Source organism: Neovison vison, chromosome 1 (genome assembly GCF_020171115.1).
Source record: "Neovison vison isolate M4711 chromosome 1, ASM_NN_V1, whole genome shotgun sequence".
In the NCBI taxonomy this organism is placed as follows: Eukaryota; Metazoa; Chordata; class Mammalia; order Carnivora; family Mustelidae; genus Neogale; species Neogale vison.
Window position 1 is genome coordinate 123,488,743 of NC_058091.1, and position 21,627 is coordinate 123,510,369.

The following is a 21,627-nucleotide window of genomic DNA, read 5'->3' on the forward strand; positions in this document are numbered from 1 at the left end:
TTTAATAGCAGAGGATCCTGTTACTCTCAGTAATAGATGATCCAAGCAGAAAATCAATAAGAAACAAGGGCACTGAAAGACACATTTGACCAGATGGACCACATAGATACATACAGAACATTCCACCCTAAAACAACAGAATACTCATTCTTCTCAAGTGCACATGGAACTTTCTCCAGAATAGACCACATACTGGGTCACAAATCAGGACTCAACCGATGCAAAAGATTGATATTATTCCCTGCATATTCCTGAGAACTGGAATTCAACCACAAGAAAAAGTTTGGAAGGAATTCAAACACCTGGAAGCTAAGGACCACCTTGCTTAAGAATGCTTGGATCAACCAGGAAATCAAAGAAGAACTTAAAAAATTCATGGAAACCAGTTGAGAATGAAGACACTTCGGTCCAAAACCTATAGGATATGGCAAAGGCGGTCCTAAGGGGGAAATACAGAGCCATGCAAGCCTCCCTCAAAAAAAATGGAAAAATCCAGAATACACCAGCTCTCCTTATACCTTAAAGATCTGGAAAATCAACAACAAATTAGGCCAACCCAATGCACGAGAAGGAAAATTAGATTAGAGCAGAGATCAATTAGATAGAAACTAGAGATACAACAGAACACATAACCAATACTAGAAGCTGGTTTTTTTAAAAGAATCAGTAAGACTGATAAACCACTGGCCAAACTAATCCAAAAGAAAAGACAGAAGACCCAAATTAATTGAAATTATGAATGAAAATGGAGAGATCAAGATTAATACCAAGGAAATAGAAACAATCATCAGAAATTATTATCAGCAGCTATTTGCCAAGAAATTCAGCAACCTAAATGAAATGGATGCATTCCTGGAAACTTAGGAACTTCCAAAACTCTACCAGGAAGAAAATGACAACCTGAATAGACCAATATCTAGTAATGAGATTGAAGCAGTGATCAAAAATCTCCCAAAAAACCAAAGCTCAGGACCCGATGGATTCTCTGGGGAATTCAACCAAACATTCAAAGAAGAAATAATACCTATTCTCCTAAAGCTGTTTCAAAAAATTGGAGCAGAAGGAAAACTTCCAGACTCTTTTTAGGAAGCCAGCATTGCCCTGAATTCCCAAACCAGACAAGGACCCCATCAAAAAGGAGAATTTCAGACCAATATCCCTGATGAATATGGATGCCAAGATTCTCAACAAGATCCTAGCTAATAGGAGCCAACAGGACATCAAAAATGTTATCCACCATGACCAAGTGGGATTTATCCATGGGATGCAGGGGTGGTTCAACATTCTCAAATCAAGCAATGTGACAAAACAAATCAGTAAGAGATAAGAGAAGACCCACATGGTACTCTCAATTGAAGCAGAAAAAGCATTTGGCAAGATACAGCATCTGTTCCTGATTAAAACCCTTCAAATACATAGGGATAGAGGGAACATTCTTCAACTTCATAAAATCTACCTATGAAAAACCCACAGTGAGTATCATCCTCAATGGGGAAAAGCTGATAGCCTTCCCTTTGAGATCAGGAACTCAAGGATGTTCACGCTCACCACTGTTGTTCAACACAGTACTAGAAGTCCTAGCAACAGCAATCAGACAATGAAAAGAAACGAAAGGTATTCAAATTGGCAAAGAAGAAGTCAAACTCTCTTCGCAGATGACATGATACTTTATATGGAAAACCAAAAGACTCCACCCCCAAATGACTAGAATTCATACAGTAATTCAGTAATGTGGCAGGAAATAAAATCAATGTACAGAAATCAGTTGTATTCTTATGCACTAACAATGAAAATATAGAAATGGAAATTAGAGAATTGATCCCATTTACTATAGCACCAAGAACACAAGATACCTGGGAATAAACCCAATCAAAAGAGGTTAAGGATCTGTACTGGAGAAACTACAGTAAACACTCATGAAAGAAATTGAAGAAGACACAAAAAGATGGAAGAGCATTCCATGCTCATAGATTGGAAGAATAAACATTCTTAAAAATGTCTATACTGCCTAGAGAAATCTATAATTTCAATGCCATCCCGATCAAAATTCCACTGGCATTTTTCAAAGACCTGGAACAAACAATCCTAAAATTTGTATGGAACCAGAAGAGACTTCAAATTGTTAAGGAAATGTTGAAAAAGAAAAACAAAACTGGGAGCATCATGTTGTCTGATTTCAAGCTTTACTACAAAGCTGTGATCACCACGACAGCATGGTACTGGCACAAAAAGAGACACACAGACCAGTGGAACAGAGTAAAGAGCCCAGATATGGACCCTCAACTTATGGCCAAATAATCTTCAACAAAGCAGGAAAAAATATTCAGTGGAAAAAAGTCTCTTCAATAAATGGTGCTGGGAAAATTGGACAGCTATTGTAGAAGAATGAAACTCAAACATTCTCTTACATCATATACAAAGATAAACTTGAAATGGATAAAAGACCTCAATGTGAGGCAGGAATCTACCAAAATCCTAGAGGAGAACATAGGGAGTAACCTCTTCGACACCGGCCACAGCAACTTCTTTCAAGACATGTCTCCAAAGGCAAAGGAAAACAAAAGCAAAAATGAATATTTGGGACTTCATCAAGATGAAAAGTTCCTGCACAGCAAAGCAAACAGTCAACAAAACAATAAGGCAACCCATGGAATGGGAGAAGATATTCAAAAATGACACTACAGACAAAGGGCTGATATCCAAGATCTAAAAAGAACTCCTCAAACATCCAAAAACAGATAATCATGTCAAAAAAATGGGCAGAAGACATGAACAGACACTCCTCCAAAGAAGAGATACGAAGATATACAAATGGCTGGCAGACACATAAAAAATATTCATTATCGTTAGCCATCAGGGAGATTCAAATCCAAACCACAATGGAATACCACCTTATACCAGTTAGAATGGCCAAAATTAACAAGATAGTAAACAGGAAGTGTTGGAGAGGATGTGGAGAAAGGGGAACCCTTCTTACCCTGTTGGTGGGAATGCAAGTTGGTGCAGCCACTTTGAAAACAGTGTGGAGATTCCTTAAGAAATTAGAAACAGAGCTAATGTATGACCCTGCTATTGCACCACTGGGTGTTAACCCCAAAGATACAGATGTAGTGAAAAGAAGGGCCATCTGCACCCCAATGTTCATAGCACCAATGGCCACAGTCACCGAACTGTGGAAAGAACCAAGATGCCCTTCAACAGATGAATGGATAAAGAAGATATGGTCCAGATATACAATGGAGTATTATGCCTCCATCAGAAAGGATGAATACCCAACTTTTTATCATAATGGATGGGACTGGAAGAGATTATGTTGAGTGAAATAAGTTAAGCAGAGAAAGTCAATTATCATATGGTTTCACTTACTTGTGGAGCATAAGGAATAACATGGAGGATATTGGGAGATGGAGAGGAGAAGTGATTTGGGGGAAATCAGAGTGGGAGACAAACCATGACAGACTATGGGTTCTGAGAAACAAACTGAGGGTTTTGGAGGGGAGGAAGGTGGGAGGTTGGGTGAGCCTGGTGGTGGGTATTATGGAGGGCATGTATTGCATGAAGCACTGGGTGTGGTGCATAAGCAATGAATTTTGGAACACTGAAAAAAATAAAATTAAATTAAATCAGGAAAAAAAAAGATTAAACAATGGGTAGCCATTTGATTTAGGAATTCCCCTTCCAAGTACATACCCAAGAGAAATTAAAACATATAAAAAAATTTTTTTTTAAAGATTTTATTTATTTATTTGACAGAGAGAAATCACAAGTAGATGGAGAGGCAGGCAGAGAGAGAGTGAGGGAAGCAGGCTCCCTGCTGAGCAGAGAGCCCGATGCGGGACTCAATCCCAGGACCCTGAGATCATGACCTGAGCCAAAGGCAGCGGCTCAACCCACTGAGCCACCCAGGCGCCCTAAAACATATAAAAATTTTTATGTGGGGGCACCTGGGTGGCTCAGTGGGTTAAGCCTCTGCCTTCGGCTCAGGTCATGATCTCAGGGTCCTGGGATCAAGCCCTGCATCGGGCTCCCCGCTCAGTGGAGAGCCTGCTTTCCCCCTCTCTCTGCCTGCCTCTCTGCCTACTTGTGATCCCTCTCTCTGTCAAATAAATATTAAAAAAAAATTTTTATGTGAATGGTCTTATTAGGTAAAAAGTAGAAATGACATGAATGTCCACCAAATGAGAAGCAGATAAAGAAACTGTGGTATATTTATACAATGAAATATTACTCAGTCATCAAAAAGATACAGATGTCGTGAAAAGAAGGGCCATCTGTACCCCAATGTTTATAGCAGCAATGGCCACAGTCGCCAAACTATGGAAAGTACCAAGATGCCCTTCAACGGATGAATGGATAAGGAAGATGTGGTCCATATACACTATGGAGTATTATGCCTCCATCAGAAAGGATGAATACCCAACTTTTGTAGCAACATGGACGGGACTGGAAGAGATTATGCTGAGTGAAATAAGTCAAGCAGAGAGAGTCAATTATCATATGGTTTCACTTATTTGTGGAGCATAACAAATAGCATGGAGGACAAGGGGCGTTAGAGAGGAGTAGGGAATTTGGGTAAATTGGAAGGGGAGGTGAACCATGAGAGACTGTGGACTCTGAGAAACAATCTGAAGGGTTTGAAGTGGCGGGGGGGTGGGAGATTGGGGTACCAGGTGGTGGGTATTATAGAGGGCATGGCTTGCATGGAGCACTGGGTGTGGTGAAAAAATAATGAATACTGTTTTTCTGAAAATAAATAAATTGGAAAGAAAATTTTTTAATAAAATTTTAAAAAACATAAAAAAAATTACTCAATTATCCAAAGGAAAAAAAAAGAAAACACAATGAAATATTACCCAGTCATCAAAAGAAATCATCAAAGGAAAGTACCGGTACATGCTACAACCTATATGAACCTTGAAAATATTATGCTAATAAGTAAAACAGTCAGTCACAAAAACCTATATCCATATGGTTCCAGTTATATGAAAGTTTCGGAACAGGCAAATCATAGGGACAGAAAAGTCATGGAGGGGCATCTGGGTGGCTCAGTCAGTTAAGCACCTGACTTCTGTTCAGGTCATGATCTCAGGGGCCTGGCATGGAGTCTGGCACTGGGCTTCAGGCTTCAGGCTCAGCTTTCCCTTGCCCTCTGCCCCTTCCCCTGCTCATGCTTTTTCTTTTTCTCTCTCTCAGATAAATAAAATCTTTAAAAGGAAGGAAGGAAGAAAGGAGAAAGAGATTAAGGGAGAAAGAAAAGAAAAAAGAAAAGAAAAGAAGAAAAGAGAAAAGAAAAAAAAATGAAAAGAAAAAGTCATGAAGATAGCAGAATACTGCTTGTTTGTGGCTGGGAAGGGAGGTTAGAAGGACAATGGAGAGTGGCTGTTAATGGGACCAAGGTTTCTTCTTAAGGTACAATATTCTAAAGGTGATTGTGTTGATGACTGCACAACTCTTGTGAACATGGTAAAAACAACAACAACAACAACAAGAACAACATTGAACTGTGTACACTTTTTACCTTATAGTCAACACTCTCTGGCGGATAAGTTACAGCTGCATAAAACTTTTAAGAATAAAAAAAGGCAACCTAAAGCTTAAACTTCTTGCAAGCTTGAAAAAGTGAGACTTTACATACAGATCAATTGTCTTCAGAGCTCCTGAATGAATGAGGAAACCCACAGCATACATTCTCTACCTTTGAACTGGTGTACCCACCATATGTGTGCTGCTCAGGAGACTATTCAAAGAGACAACCTTTCTTCTCCATGAATGCATAAAACATAAAACAATGGTAAGAGACATGGCAGGTGTTTTAAATAAGAGTTAATTAGAAATTCTATAACCAATACAGTGAAACTTTTTCTGTTTGGAAAGCAGTTGTTTCGTTTCATTTTTCAGTGCCTTAGAAGCATAAAAAATAGCGTGTAAGTAAAAGCATATACATGGCAGTTTGTCTCTATTATTTATACTGTATAGAAATAGATCTACAAAGAGAGTATCAAAAAAGAAAGAGTAAGGTAGAAGTTTCCTTTTTTAAAAATATTTTATTTATTTGACAGAGAGAGACAACATGAGCGAGCAGGGGTGGGGATGGGAGAGGGAGAAGCAGGCTTCCCGCTGTGCAGGGAGCCCAATGTGAGGCTTGATCCCAGGACCCTGGGATCATGACCTGAGTGGAAGGCAGACACTTAATGACTGAGCCACTCAGATACCCCTAGGTAGAACTTTTAGTTGAATGCTGTAGAAGGATTACATCACTGTAAAACTAATCTTCATGCCCAAATTTTATTCAAAATAATAGGTGTTTTACTTAATCTATGACTTATGTCAACTATAAAAGCTGTGGTTATTTATAAAATACACATAGAATTGTACACCAGAAAATGTCATGTTCAAGTATGAGCTAAAATCACCAAACTATCATTGCACTCCTCTCTAAACTGGCTCTCAGGAAGGCTCTGAAGATTGGTGCACTGGCCCTTTTTTTTTTTCCCCAAGATTTTATATAGTTTATTTGTCAGAGAGAGAGAGAGCACAAGCAGGGGGAGAGGCAGACAGAGGGAGAAGCAGGATCCCCGCTGAGCAAGGAGCTGGATATGGGACTCGATCCCAGAACCCCGGGATCATGACCTGAGCTGAAAAGACTGATGTTTAAACTGACTGAGCCACCCAGGTGTCCCAACGCACTGGCCCTTATGTGAGTAATTACTGCAGGTTAACCTGTAATACCTCCAAGTTATTTGCTCAAAAGAAAATAGCCTAACAGCGATTCTCAATGGGAGAGGCTGAAATGGGGTGGGTGTTAGATATATCTGAACTTTTCCAATATAGAAACGACTGTCCAAGTCCTAGGAGGCCAATAGTCTCATGGACATGTATATACAAAGAAGTTCTCCAGCTAAATCTGATATCTCTTCCCAGCCCTTCCCTGCTAGCTTTGAGAGAATTTGGCCATTAGGCTCCTCCCTATTTAATCTCAAACATTCAGAGAAAAACACTATCCTGAGACGTTTTCCTTCATAGATAGTTTTATCTGTTTGAGAATTTCATGTGAGTGAAAACCATACAGTATGTGAGCTTTTGTGTAAACCTTCCTTAACTCAGCTGAATGCTCCTGAGATTAATCCAGGTGGTACCAGTAATCTGTCCTCTTTTTTTTTTTTTTTAAAGATTTTATTTATTTATTTGACAGAGAGAGATCACAAGCAGGCAGAGAGGCAGGCAGAGAGAGAGGAGGAAGCAGGCTCCCCGCTGAGTAGAGAGCCCGATGTGGGGCTCGATCCCAGGACTCTGAGATCATGACCCGAGCCGAAGGCAGCGGCCTAACCCACTGAGCCACCCAGGCGCCCCAGTAATCTGTCCTCTTTAATGCTGAATTATATTTGGTTACATGCATATATCACAGTTTATTCTACTGATCAATTCCTGGGCTGTTTCCAACTTTTGGTCATTATGTTTTTAGTCCTCTTGGTTAAATACCTGGGATTGGAATGGCTGGGTCATACAGTATGTTTAGGTGTTTTTAGTTTTGTTTTGTTGCAAGGGCTTTTCTTGTCACTGTACTATTTTACACTTTCAGCAATGCACAAGACCTCTAGTTTTTGTTGTTTTTTTTCTTTTTAATTTTAGTTTTTCAGTGTTCCAAGATTCATTGTTTATGTACCACACATACATGCCCTCCTTAATATCCACCACCAGGCTCACCCAACCCCCTCCCCAATCCCTCCCCTCTAAAACCCTGTTTGTTTCTCAGAGTCCACAGTCTCTCATGGTTCATCTCCCCCTCTGATTTTCCCCCAATTCACTTTTCCTTTCCTTCTCCTAACGTCCTCTATGTTATTCCTTATGTTCCACAAGTAAGTGAAACCATATGATAATTGACTTTCTCTGCTTGACTCATTTCACTCAGCATAATCTCCTCAAAAAATTGAGATAGAGCTACGCTATGACCCTGCAATTGCACTACTGGGTATTTACACCTAAGACCTCTAGTTTCTTTTCAGTCTTGCCAACACTTGGTATTTAAGCTTTTAATTTTCTTCATTCTGGTAGATGTGTAATGGCATATTATTGTAGTGTTAATTTTCATTTCTCTGATAACAAATGATGCTGACCATCCTTTCATGTACTGATTAGCCATTCTGACTCTTCTGGAAATCAAATTACATGTATGCTAGACTTTTTGACATTGTCCCAGGTCTCTGAAGTTCTATTTATTTTTTTCCCAATGATTCTTTCCTCTCTTCTTCATATTGGGTAACTTCTGTTGATTTACAAATTCACTGACTTTCTCTTCTATCCTGCCTAATCTGCTGTTATTCACATCTAGTAGACTTCAAAAAATTCATATATTGTATTTTTCCATTCCAGGATTTCCATTTAGTTCCCTTTTTTGGGTTTTTCTGCTGAGATTTCCTAACTATTCATTCATTATGAGCATGAACAGTCTCTTTTTTAACATCACTGAATGCGGTTGCTTTAAAGCCCTTGTCTTCAAAATCCAACATCTGTGTCACCTCACGATTGGTCTCAGTTGATTTTTTTTTTTTTTTTTATTGAGAGTGGGTCATATTTTCCCATTTTATTTTGTTTGTGCACTTCATGTAAGTTTGGATTCTTTCTTGGACACTGTAAGTATTATGTATGAAGACTCTGGATTCTATAATATGCCCCTGAAGAAAACTGATCTTTGTTTTGTTTGTTTTCTGGTTTTTTTTTTTCTTTTCTTTTTTTTTTTCCAATTTATTTATTTTCAGAAAAACAGTATTCATTATATTTTCACCACACCCAGTGCTCCATGCAAGCCGTGCCCTCTATAATACCCACCACCTGGTACCCCAACCTCCCACCCCCCGCCACTTCAAACCCCCTCAGATTGTTTTTCAGAGTCCATAGTCTCTCATGGTTCACCTCCCCTTCCAATTTACCCAAAAGCACATACCCTCCCCAATGTCCATAACCCTACCCCCCTTCTCCCAACCCCCCTTCCCCCAGCAACCCACAGTTTGTTTCATGAGATTAAGAGTCACTTATGGTTTGTCTCCCTGTTTTGTTTGTTTTAGCAAGGAATTAACTTATTTGGCCTCAAATGGAAAACTCTTGGCTGTTGGGCAGCACTTCAATTCTTACTTCTTTTCTTCTAGCCTAACTGATCTGGTTGAAGTAAAGTTTGACCACACAGGTGTAGTTCAGGGGTCAACTAGTGATTTAGGCAGTATATACACAAAATTTGTTGCTTTTGCTTTCTGATCTCTGGAACACCTTGCTTTCCTATAATTGTGATTCTTCCGAAGCCTATTCCTCAAGCCAAGAAGATAGCAGGTTTTGTGAAGTTGTAGTCATCCCTTGGCCTGCCTTCAGGCTAAAAGATGTAAAAAGTGAAAAATTCCTCAAGTGCCATTTCTTCAAAATCACTCACTAATGGTCATTCTCCAGTATCTTTAGGTTTTTGTTTTTATACTTTTTATTTTTCTACATTATTCAAGATTATAGCTGTTATCGGTAGAAAGATGGCCTGAGAGAAACTTCCTCAGCCACTACTGGAAGCAAAACTGTCAGTACTTTTAAAAAATACATTTGCAATGCTCTAGGATCACTGCAGTTCACAGGTACCAGGTAACTCTGCCATATTGGTGCATATCCTGGATGCTCTCAATTTGGTTATATACATACTAAGAAGTATCTGGTTTATAGAAGTTACATTTGTTATTATAATTATGTAATTTTAATAACTATAACATAAACCAATGGATTATGAGTACAAAGTGACTGTTATCATTTCTATGAAAACTGCCCTGATTGGTTTCAAACCAATTTTTAAGATTTATTAAATTGCTAAAAATTTCCTGTTGAAACTGAATTTAGTGAAGTGATAAACTTAAAAAAAAATCACAAACTTTAGAAGGAATCTGCATTCAGATAATTTCACAAGAGTCATTAAGGTCTTGCTCTACTCTAAAGAAACAAACACTCTAAAACTTTTAGACAATGAATGGGGTATGGCTTATATAAAAGATATGATGACAGATGATAAATCAGCAGATACATAAAAAACAACCTCCAAACCTGTCTGTATATCATAAGATTGATGACTAAAAATATATTTGTATGTTTTAAATGAAATAAAAGTTCAACATGGAACTGAATTATTTTGGTACCTGTAATGCTCCATTTTTGCTAAAGGATGAAACACACTGCATTAGTCGACTCAACTCTTCAGAAACTGCTTCAACCACCTTGGATAGAACTCGAGGGACCAATTCTTTGGAAATAGTGAATACCTGATGGAAGGGTTTAAGGTAAGAAGAAATAGTGCATTATGGGAACATTTCCTAACTTGAATTTGTTAAAAACAAAGAAATGCACAAAACAAAATAACTCAAAGGTCTTCTAAGTCATATTTTTAAAGGATCATAATTATGAATGAAAGGAAGATATACTTAAGTTGCATTAAGTGATTCATGCCAAAACTAATCCTCTTAAAATATATTGGCAAATATAATTCTAAAAGGTATTGTTGATGTTGACAAAGTAAAAATAGTTTCAAAGATTTCTTCTTCCTCTTGCCTTTTTCACAAAATGAAATATTATTTCTAAAGAGAAAACTGTAGAAATAAAAATATACTGTGTCAGTTTTTTACCACATTTAAAAGAAAAACATACTGGGCCAGACTCTTAGATTAAAACATCATATCATATTGGGCACTTTATTGTGTATTGGACAATAAAAGTTCCCAATTGGGGACAACAAAGTCCCCAATTTTACTATTTGCTGAATTTAATATGTATTTCCTTTCATTTGACATAAAATATTTTCAAAATTTGAATTTTGGTATTTTCAGGCTAAGAGTTATTATATTTGAAAATGTGGTAAAACATTTTACTATGCTGATTTATAAATTTGTCAGGTTAAGATCAGGTAGGAAATACTAAATAATAAACATTATGAATGAAATTCTACCTTCAGTCACTGAGATAAATTAAAAGTTTATCTTAAACTAATTAAAAAAATTAAAATTGGAAAACCTAATACAAATCATGGTAACTGATAGTGAACATTAATAATAGCTGCTTCTTTGAGAATCACCATGATCACTAAAAATGCCTACATATTTTGCAATTCTTCTGACTACCACCTGTTCATCTACCACAGAAATGCTTTCACTGACTGATGATTTAATTTTATACTCTAATTTTACTGGAAGCTAACACAATAAGAAAGCATTTGTAGATCTTTGGAAAATCATGATAAAATAATTTTAAAATGTATGTGATAAATTCTTGCTAGAGTTATATCATATATAAACTTTATAGAGGAATGTATGTTTTTCTTTATTAAGAAATGAAAACTATAGGGGCACCTGGGTTGCTCAGTCATTAAAGCATGGGCCTTCGGCTCAGGTCATGATCCCAGGGTCCTGGGATGGAGCCCCACATTTAGGCTCCCTGCTCAGTGAGAAGCCTGCTTCTCCCTCTCCCACTCCCCTTGCTTGTATTCCCTCTCTTGCCATCTTGCTCTGTCAAATAAATAAAATCTTTTTTTAAAAAATGGAAATTGTAACATACTATATTTCTCTTTCTGCTTGAGTTATTTCAAACCTAGAGACAAATTTAGGAAGCATTCTCTTGTTTCCTTTGGTTACTCTTTTGTTTTAGCCTGCATTATCCATTTTTCCAGTTTACCTTGATAACCTCTGATAATTTTGGATGAAGATAGTGATATAAACTAAATACACTTACATCAGATATATACAGCTTAAAAGGCACTCAAGCAACAGTGGAAATTATCTAATGATAACCTCTTTGCTGGGCCCCATTTTATCTGTTCATCCATCAGTCTATGAGCTAGAACAACTCTGAAAGTACTGGCAAAGCAGTGAGTAATGGATTGTGAAATTATAGAATAGGTAGTCATAGTGGTGATAATGGTGATAGCTATGCCTCTTTTGATGTTCCTTAGAAGAGTCCTTCTAAGAAGGATGTTAACAAAGGAGGTTAATGTGAAGTTTAAGATGATAATGCTTTAAGTGAGGACAACTTTTAGCAAGAACCAGAGGCATCAACATCTACATGTACCTAAGTCAGTTACTGATAGGAAACCATGCACCTGCTTCCTAACCTCAGCGTGCCCTTTCAGCCTATCTTTCTAACAAGTCCAGTTTTTTGGAATCCCAGCCACTATGTAAGAGCACATTGCTACACAATTAAGACAACAGTGCTTATTTGTCTCCTAGTTAAAAAGAGGTTAATGAATTTTCCAAGACAAGGGATTTAACATACCTTTTATCTTTTCAGTCTCTCTTCTCCTTACCTTTTGAACACTAATGAATTTAGTTTTAAACACACACAATTTCAGGAAAAAACCTCTCAGAGTTAAAGAGCACACATGTGTTGAGTGTGATTGTGTGTGCATGTATGAAAGTAGAGTTGTGTTTTATTTATACTCAATATATATTCTGAAGGGAAAAAAAGACTACCATATAAACCATCAAAATTTGCCTCTTTTTCTTTTTTTCCAGTTACCCATATTTCTCAGGAATACCTAATGATAGCTTACCTCTGCATGCACAGCAATTATATTCACCAATGCTTCTTTTAAATAGTTTCTGACACCTGAAATCAAAATGAGGGAGGGAAAAAAGGCATTTAATGGAAACAAGCTACCCATCTCCCTTGATGGCATTACTGTGTACTGTATGTACTACTGCTTTAGAATTTTCTAAGGAGAAACAGAAAGTAACACTACCACTGTCTAGTTCCTTTTGAGGACCAAATGGTAAAAGGACTATTTTCATACAGGTTAAAAAAAAAAAGTTAAATTAGGCATTTTCTTTCATTGTTTTTCCATTTCTGTCATTATTTTTCTGAAACTGACGGTCAGTCTCTTTCAAAATTGAAATTTAAAACTATCCTTCAGTTTCTTCATATCTTTGTGTGTGTGTATGCACACACACATTTACATTAGCAGACCCCCCCAAAAGACAGAAGATATTTGACAAAGCTTATAAAAGCTAAATTATCTATTATAATATCTTATTTCCAAAGGTAAAAGTTAAGTCATGCAGAATGACCATTTTTTAAAAGATTTTATTTATTTATTTGGTAGAGAGAGAGAGATCACAAGTAGGCAGAGCAACACACAGAAAGAGGGGGAGGGGAAGCAGGATCCCTGATGAGCAGAGAGCCCGATGTGGGGCTCCATCCCAGGACCCTGAGATCATGACCTCAGCCTAAGGCAGAGTCTTAAACCACTGAACCCCCCAGGTGCCCTCAGAATGACCATTTTGCTCTTAAAAAATTACTTCTGGGAGAAATTTTTGACAAAGTCACAATCTGATTCTGTAAAGCAAGTTAAAAACTGGACACAATACAAAATTTCAGGACAGTACAGATGTAACAAATACAGACAGTAACAAATACTACTTCACTCAAAAGCAGGTACTCAAAAGCAGGTTGCAGAAGATTTAAAAGTATAGGAGTCTTAAGTCAGATTATCTTGGATCAAACCCCAGCTTCATCAGCTACAAACTATGACTTCTGGCAAGAAGACTGAGAGCCCAGTTTTCTCTTCTATCAGAATATAAGAACAGTATCTATCTTGTAAGTTTACAGTGAGGATTATAGGGGATAATGCATGTGATTAGTCCTGGTATCCACAGGCTCAGTAAGAACTTTTATTACTATAATTTTGTAGGAAAAAAATGTAAAACAAAATGCTACTTTACTGTAACTCTAAAGAAATTACATTTACTTGGAGTGGAATAGTACTTCAGAATGCCTTCTAGAATTAATTGCAAATACTGAGAAATCTTTTCCTATAGAACAAAGAAAAGTCTCCTGTATTGTAAAATCATGGATGTTAACAGTAAAAATATTAAGGAGAATCTTTTTCTATAATGTCATCTAAGCTACTGATTATTTAGAAAAGTTGAGATTAAAGGCCAAGAACTATAATCAGCTTTCTGAATTGGCATTTTCAGGTTCTAAATATATATATTTATATATATTTTTTATTCAAATATTATATATTTTATATTCAGGTTCTATATATATATTTAGAACCTGAAAATGCCAATTCAGAAAGCTGATACAAGCTTTTGGTTCTGTCATATGCGATGGTACATAAATAGGTACACTATTTTTCTTTTGAGGCGCCAATTTATATATACTTTAGGATACAAGGTTCAAGTGTTATTAATTCTGTTTTTCTGGTGGAAAAATGAGAAAACTGTTGAGGAGCAAAAAATATTCAGAAGTTAGTTGAAGTCAACTAATTGAAAGGTACAAGTTTTACCTAGGAGGTAGGAGAGAAAAATATCAGGAACCTATTGTAAGTGAAAGTGAAATAGACTACCTTGTGCTCAAGACCAGAAAAGCTTTCTTCCTCTAAGGGGAAAGTCATACCACAGAGTTGTTCCTTTGGATTGTTCACCTGTTATATATAGTTAGGGCAACAGGGAGATCTGGCTGTGACATCTGTTTCTGGTGACTATGGACATCCAAGTCAAAAGGTCTCCTCTTGTCCCTTGTTCTCCAGGCAGTTCTCTTAGGGTGAGTGGAGGAAAACACAGAAGGGTTCTCCAGTTCAAGAGTTCATAACCATCGTTCTCAGGTCAAGAATTTTTAAATTGCAATACGTGAAAGACTAGCTCATATATACATACATACTTATATACATATATGCATAACCATGTATATAGTTTCTAAAAATATAAGCACAATCTTAAGCCAGTAATGATGTAAGGAACTTAAGAGTGAGAAATTCAATAGTCTCAGCTGTTCATGAAAACCAGGATTCTGTCAATACTACTATCTGAACAAATGTCAGAAGTTTTGGGCTAGCAATGTTCTAGCAATGATGATTAGAAATGTCAGGGCAGTTTTTAACTTCTAAGATTCTTCAATGTAAAAGACAAGAGTGGGGCCAGAGTGCTGACTAAAAAGCAGAAAATTAAAGTTAGAATAAAGCAAGCCAGTGTCACATGCTAGCAACTCAACTCCCACTCTGACCGTGATAGGAAAAACATTTCCTGGCAAGAACCCATCAGACTGAGCATTACTAATAAAACACCCTGTAAAAGAGATAAATCTAAATTACTCAATATAATTCTAAAGGCAAAGCTATGAATAGTAAGAATAAAAACTAAGATACTTTCAGCCATTAGAACTATATTGCTGTTGATAAATAATATGAAAACAAAAACAAGCTTCCTGTTTTAGGTTGACCACAGGTTTCACAAGGATAATATGTTAGAAGGAACACACAGCCTCAACCTGAACAAACTGAGGAAAAAAAAAATTCTATCTCTTGGAGACTTAATTTTATGACTAGGACAAAATGAAATAATTGTACCCCCACTCCAAAAAAACCCCAACAACCACTTTAAGAGATTAAGTGGTAATGTTGCAAAAAAAGAAGGAAAAAAATTTGTGGTCCTAGGAATGAACAGAAAGAGAGCTCTCAGTCAAGCCACACATCAGGTCAGTATGGGTTCAAAAAGACAGCATTAAATTGAACACGTCTGAAAAATGCATGCTTAGTTTGAGATGGAGATTTGTGAAATATTATTACAACTTTCCAAAGCAATGTATATGCTGGTGTTAATAACTTAAAAATAAAAACTTTTGAAATAAAAATAAGTCATTGATTGCCTCTCTACAAAAATCCATTGTGTTAAATACAGAGAGAATTATTTTTATTGCATATTGGGCTGAAATTGTTATTAGTTCTAAGGGAATGGCTAAAGTTCTCATTAATTCATTTAACATCGATTTGTTGAGATTCTACTCCATGGTGGACCCTGAAAGGGTCCTCATTACCTCACATCAGAGGTAATGAGACAATAGGTCTTTCAAGTAGAGCATGTGTATATCCTCAGTATGTATTAAGACCTCAAAGTTCTAGTTATTAAATTTTATCCTAATGTATTGGTATTCACATGTGTGTATAAGTCGCATGTAGCAAATACGTGGAATGAAAGGGTTTTATATTGTGAGAAAAAAAATCTTTGTAATACAATTTATACTAATTTGTAAAACATTTACTTACAATTTCTATTTTTCTTAAGTTCTTGAAAGGTTAAAGATTAGTACTGGGGAAGTGTGGAGGAAGGGCACTGGACTTAGAGACTAGACAGCGTCAGTGTCTAGGGACTGAGGTCTGAAGGTTCACAAACATCAAACAGATAAGATCTTTGTGGTCTTCCTAGTTAAGAATTTCAATTCCTTTCTCTTTACTCCACTCTATAGCCTGTTATCAGCCCAAGGAGAAACAAAACCAGTATCACACCCTACACACTAGCCTATCCTCCCTAGCACCTATCCTACTCACTCAGGTATCCACGCTGAGACTTCCAGATGTGTTTCTAAAAAAATAAACACAGATTAATCCCCTGGGTTTAAGTGCCTGGTAAGTTTTCTGTTTTAAAATATTGCTCCAAACCCAGCTATAAGAGATTGTCAGTTCTTTTAAAAATATGTACCCCCATAATGAATACTGTTTTTCTGAAAATAAATAAATTGGGGAAAAAATAAAAATTCTAATAGAAAAAAAAATATGTACCCCCAAAAACCTATAGCATCCTGGTAGGATGCATGAGCTTGCCTTGCTTGCTTATGTGGTACTGGTGTCAAAGGACCCCATCAAAACACAGCTAACAGAAGGTAGCAATCTTCTTTTTGGTGGTTAGAGTGACAAATTTCTCTTTACTGACCTGGAAGAGGAAAGTACAAGGCAATCATGCCAAAAGGACAGAAATTCAATTACTCAGAGCTGAAAGAAACAGAATTAGGTTTTGTAAAATGTAAAGTTGGGTCTTCCCTGTGATTTCACTGACAGCTGAGCTAACTTGCTTGAATGGAATGGGTTAGATTTGGAAAGCAAGCAAGAGGTAGTAAGAATGCCAAGAAGGATCCCATAGCTCTCAGAGAAGAGCTGTACATAAATTTTGTTATTAAAGTGCCTGAGGTCTTAAAGTGGATGGCAGAGTTTAAAAGGACCATAATCCATGGGGGCAGGACCAGGATTTGATTTTTGCTTATGGTACTATTTTCAAAAGGTCTATGATGACTATGACGAAGGGATGATTTTGTAGTTAAATTTGGTAGTGTGTTTTCTTCTCAATAGTTTTAATATTATTAACATTAATGGTTGATGAAGACTTTTAAGTTCATTGAGGTGATAGAAAGAACACTCAATGTAAAGCCAGAACACTTGGGATCAAAGTTCTGGCTTACCTATATACTAATGATATGGCCCAGTTCACCTTTTAGACAGCAGCTTAGTTTACAAAAGAGATTACAATGCCTGTTTTGCTATCAAAACTATACAAATGATATATATTTATCTCCTTATTGTTTAAATATTTGTTGTGCATCAATTATGTGCTAGGCACTGCCAGGTGATGGTATAAAAAAGTGAGCAAAACAGACATGGCCCCACCCTAAGAGAGCTTATGTGGTAGAGGACATGTTGTAGATTACAAAGCAGTACACATATTTAAGGTACTTTTTAAAAAGAAAGACATAAATAGTTGGGTAAAATGTATGATAACTAGAAGAAGGGAGCCAATTTCTTGTTCTGAAACACATGATTTAGAAGTTTGGATACTATAATCCATCATGTAACCCCCTGGCTACAGCTTAATTGTAGGCAAAGTTCTTTTGAGTGGCACTAGCAATCTCTGAACAGTTAAATGTGTGTATTAGAACATGACAGCAGCAGACAGCCCAGATACAATATCAAATGTTACTGGGATGTGCAGTAACTGCAGATTGGTGTTTGACCATATACTTATTTTTCTAGTTTACACAAAGTTCTCTAGAAATTGGAATATAGTGGAACTGTTTTTGTCACACTTTGCCTTGGTTTGGAAAGAATGGCTGAATGTAACATACCAGCAATGGTTAGGGAAGAACTGACTTCTACGGGGACACCTGAGTAATGGCCTGGGTAGATCAGAATTATACATTTGAACAGAAGGCAGATGCAGGTGCTGACCTCAAATACATTACTTACTAAGCTGTCACCTTGCGGAAAGTTTCTGAACATCTCTAACGTGTAGCTTTCTCATTTATCAAACAGAGATACCATTTAATAAATGAAATAATGCTTCTAAGAGGCTAACAGTGTATCTGTTGGGGAGCAGGCAGTCAGCAAATGGGAGGAAGTATTACTGGTTATGATCAGCTGACTCTCCCTTGTATTTCAGGGTGATACACTTAGATCACCTCTCATGTCCTCTCAGCACCAACTCCCTCTTCCCCTACTGTAGCAGCTTTCCATTGATTTACATGACTACTTAATTGATAACTATCTACCCTGCTAGATTGTTAACTCACAGGCATAGGAATTGTCCTCCATTTACCACATCTTTGTATCCTCACTACCCATTACAGTGGCTGGTCTGAGGCACAAGTTCAAAAATATTTATGAATGAAGAAAGAGGGCAAACATCATGTATGTCTTGCTCACTAGTAAGTTCCCTTAACCCTCTTAAATAAAGTGATAAAGGAATGAATGAGTGAACAAATACATCAGAGAAAATTTTTAATGCATGTAGGATTCTATAATGTGAATTTTATACTTGAGCCATCATCCACTAAAAATGTAAATGCCTCAGTTTATGTGTAAAGGAGATACTCTCTGCTAAAGCATATATCTTACTTTTCACAGGATTCAAGAAAACAAAAACAGTCCTTTTGAAATAATTCTGTAGGATCCATTTGAAAAATATAATTTGAATCAATTAAGTATAACAAAATGGAATACTGCTGAGTCTAAATATATTTTTTCCAAATATGCTTTGTTTTTCTGGCTATATACTTAATTAGCAAATAGCTTATGTCAAACAATAAACCTTTACATTTATTGAATGCTCATTATGTGCTACTCAGGAAGAAGCCCAGACACATTAGAACATAATGAACACTTAGTAAATGTGTTAGGAAACCAGGGTTTTAGCCTTAGCTCCAACATTAAGTGGGCCATAAATACCACATTTACAGTACTACTAGGAAATGAGCTGTCCATGTTAACAGTGCACACAGAAAAAATAAGGCAAATGACTTATTTCTTGGAGTTACAAATGTTACACTATTATGATGTAGTAATAAGTATTGTTTTTAAAAAGGTTTCTCTTAGATAAACCCCCACAACTTTCCAAAGGAATGAGAACAACTTCTAAGTATTTACAATATGTATCTCCTCTACTTTCTGAATATAAAATTAGAATGTGTCATGATATTTGACAAAAAGTGTCCCCACCCACACGGTATCAATCTAGACTATCACTTAGCAATTAATCTAGCAGCCCAGTGTGGAAATTCCCCATGGAGAAAACAAAGCATCTCTACTCTGAGCAAGAACCTGTAGGCTCCTTCTTGCAGGGTGGGCTTCCTGTAACTGGGCCTGGACCACATACCATCTTCTCCAATAATGAAGGTTTTTATTTTCATACATGAAAGTGGATAAGAAGTACTTTTTTTTCTTGCCATATTTGTCAGTTTCTTCTTTTAATCACATAAAGGGGACAATTGGTTTTGAAATAGGCATACTACTAAAAATATTTTTGAGTGCCTATTACTATTACAGGCCAGATTCTCTTCCAGGTGCTGGGATTATAGTAGTGACCAAACAAAACAAAACCAACCACCCAACCAAACAAACAAAAAACAAATTCATAAGAAATAAAGCTCTCCTCCTCACAGGACATACATTGCACATGGGAGAGAGCTTTACATTGTCTTTAAAACAGCACAAGAAAGCAACTGTATAAAAGAAAACTGTTTGCCAAACACTAAAACCCAAATTGGTAAACAGGGCTCTGTTTGATAAAATCCTCAGGACCATTTATGAGAAAATGGTCCCCTGACACGTTGAAAGGGTCTTACTATTATTTTTATGCCGATCTCATGGAATAATACCTAGCGATAAGCTATAATAGATAATGTATGGATGTATATAGAATGAATTGGATTTACATCTTAGTTGGAAAATCAGCTAATTCGCTGGAGCTTCAAATTTCTTTGAAATATGGGAAAATGTTTTATATATTAAAAAGTATTATGTGAGCAGATTTGATTTTTGATATAATTAATAATTCTGGCTGAGGCACCTGGGTGGCTCAGTGGGTTAAGCATCTGCCTTCAGCTCAGGTCATGGATCTCAGGGTCCTGGGATGGAGCCTCACATCGGCCTCTCTGCTCAGCAGGGAGCCTACTCCCCCCCTCCCCATCTCTCTGCCTCCTGCTCTGCCAACTTGTGATCTCTCTCTCTCTGTCAAATAAATAAATAAAATCTTTAAAAAATAATAATAATTTTGGAAAAACTACTAGGCAGACTTCTCTAAAGAATGTCTATATTAAAAAACATAATAGTAAACATTTTGGATTGATCGACCTTTCTTCTTATTATTTTACTTTGAAAAAAAATCAAATACTAACTGAAAAGAATTAAAACACAGAAGTATATGTTTTCATAATAACAAAAGTCCAATAAACTCTTTCATCCTTCTCTCTAGTTTGGTATGTATTCTTCCAAATGTCTTTTAATGAATATAAACTTTTCTCCCGCAAAAATGAGATTACACTACACATTTCTTCTTGAAACTTGCTTACTTTATTTTGTAATAAATCACAAACATTCTTCCATGCCAGTGTATACATATCTACCTTATTATTTTCAGTGGCTGCTGGGTATTTTATGCAATGGATGTGCCACAATTTATTTATTCTGTATTTATTCTAATTTATTAATTTTATTCTGTTCATAATTTATTCTATTAGACAATTACATTGACTTTCAGTACATATTACTAATAATGCTGCAATGAATATTAATCTTTGTATTCTCATAGAATAATTTATGTAAGATATTTTCCTAGCAATGGGATTGCTGAGTCAAAGGTTTTTAGTTTTGATCACTTCTGCCAAGCTGTCATCAAAGCCATACAAAATTATAACTCTGCTTTTTTATACCATTTTATTTTCTTAACTTGGATTCCCTAATTATGATATTTAATAACTATAATATATGCTCCTTCTCAATTATGATAATGACAAAACCTTCTGCTAGAACACTAAAATAAAATTTTAACCAAACACAAAGATCAAAGGAAATTTACTAAAATTTACACAAGACTTATACTCAATCTAACTATATAAAGACTGTCTAAAAAAGAGTTAGAGAGAAAAGAACACTGTGCAATTAATTACAGAAAGCAATGCTGTACTATTTGAACCTATACCAAGAATGCAAATTTTTCCATGAAGCATTTCCTGTCATAATTGGACAGACAACTCCTTTAAACACAGACTGATTTCAAGGTACTCTGCCTAATGTTGTTTTGAAACATGATATTCTTCAGTCAATACTATAAGAAATCAAACTTTGGAAACTCTGGAGATACTACCTACTTTATAAACCACATTTCCTGTTTTTAACCCCTATGCCCTAAATCAGTTATCAGTCCTAGTCCACAGACAAAAATAGATCGAAAAATACTATAAATATCCCACAATGTACTTTTTTTTGGGTCAAACTGAAACACTACATGAAAGAACTTTGGGGTATTTTTTTCTAAATAAATTATCTACTCAATTACCTCTGAAGGCACATTATTGAAATTA

General features: G+C 36.3%; 1 protein-coding gene across 2 annotated transcripts in view; it reads right to left on the reverse strand.

The window, feature by feature from the left end:
- Positions 1–21,627, reverse strand: part of EXOC2 (exocyst complex component 2) — a 295,982-nt gene that overhangs the window by 15,997 nt on the left and 258,358 nt on the right. For both annotated transcript variants that reach the window (XM_044257816.1, XM_044257809.1), the window contains exons 24-25: positions 12,557–12,612; positions 10,158–10,280 (exon numbers count right to left, since the gene is read on the reverse strand). In XM_044257816.1, coding sequence (XP_044113751.1) covers positions 10,158–10,280; positions 12,557–12,612 — 179 coding nt within the window. The remainder of the gene's footprint in view (positions 1–10,157; positions 10,281–12,556; positions 12,613–21,627) is intronic.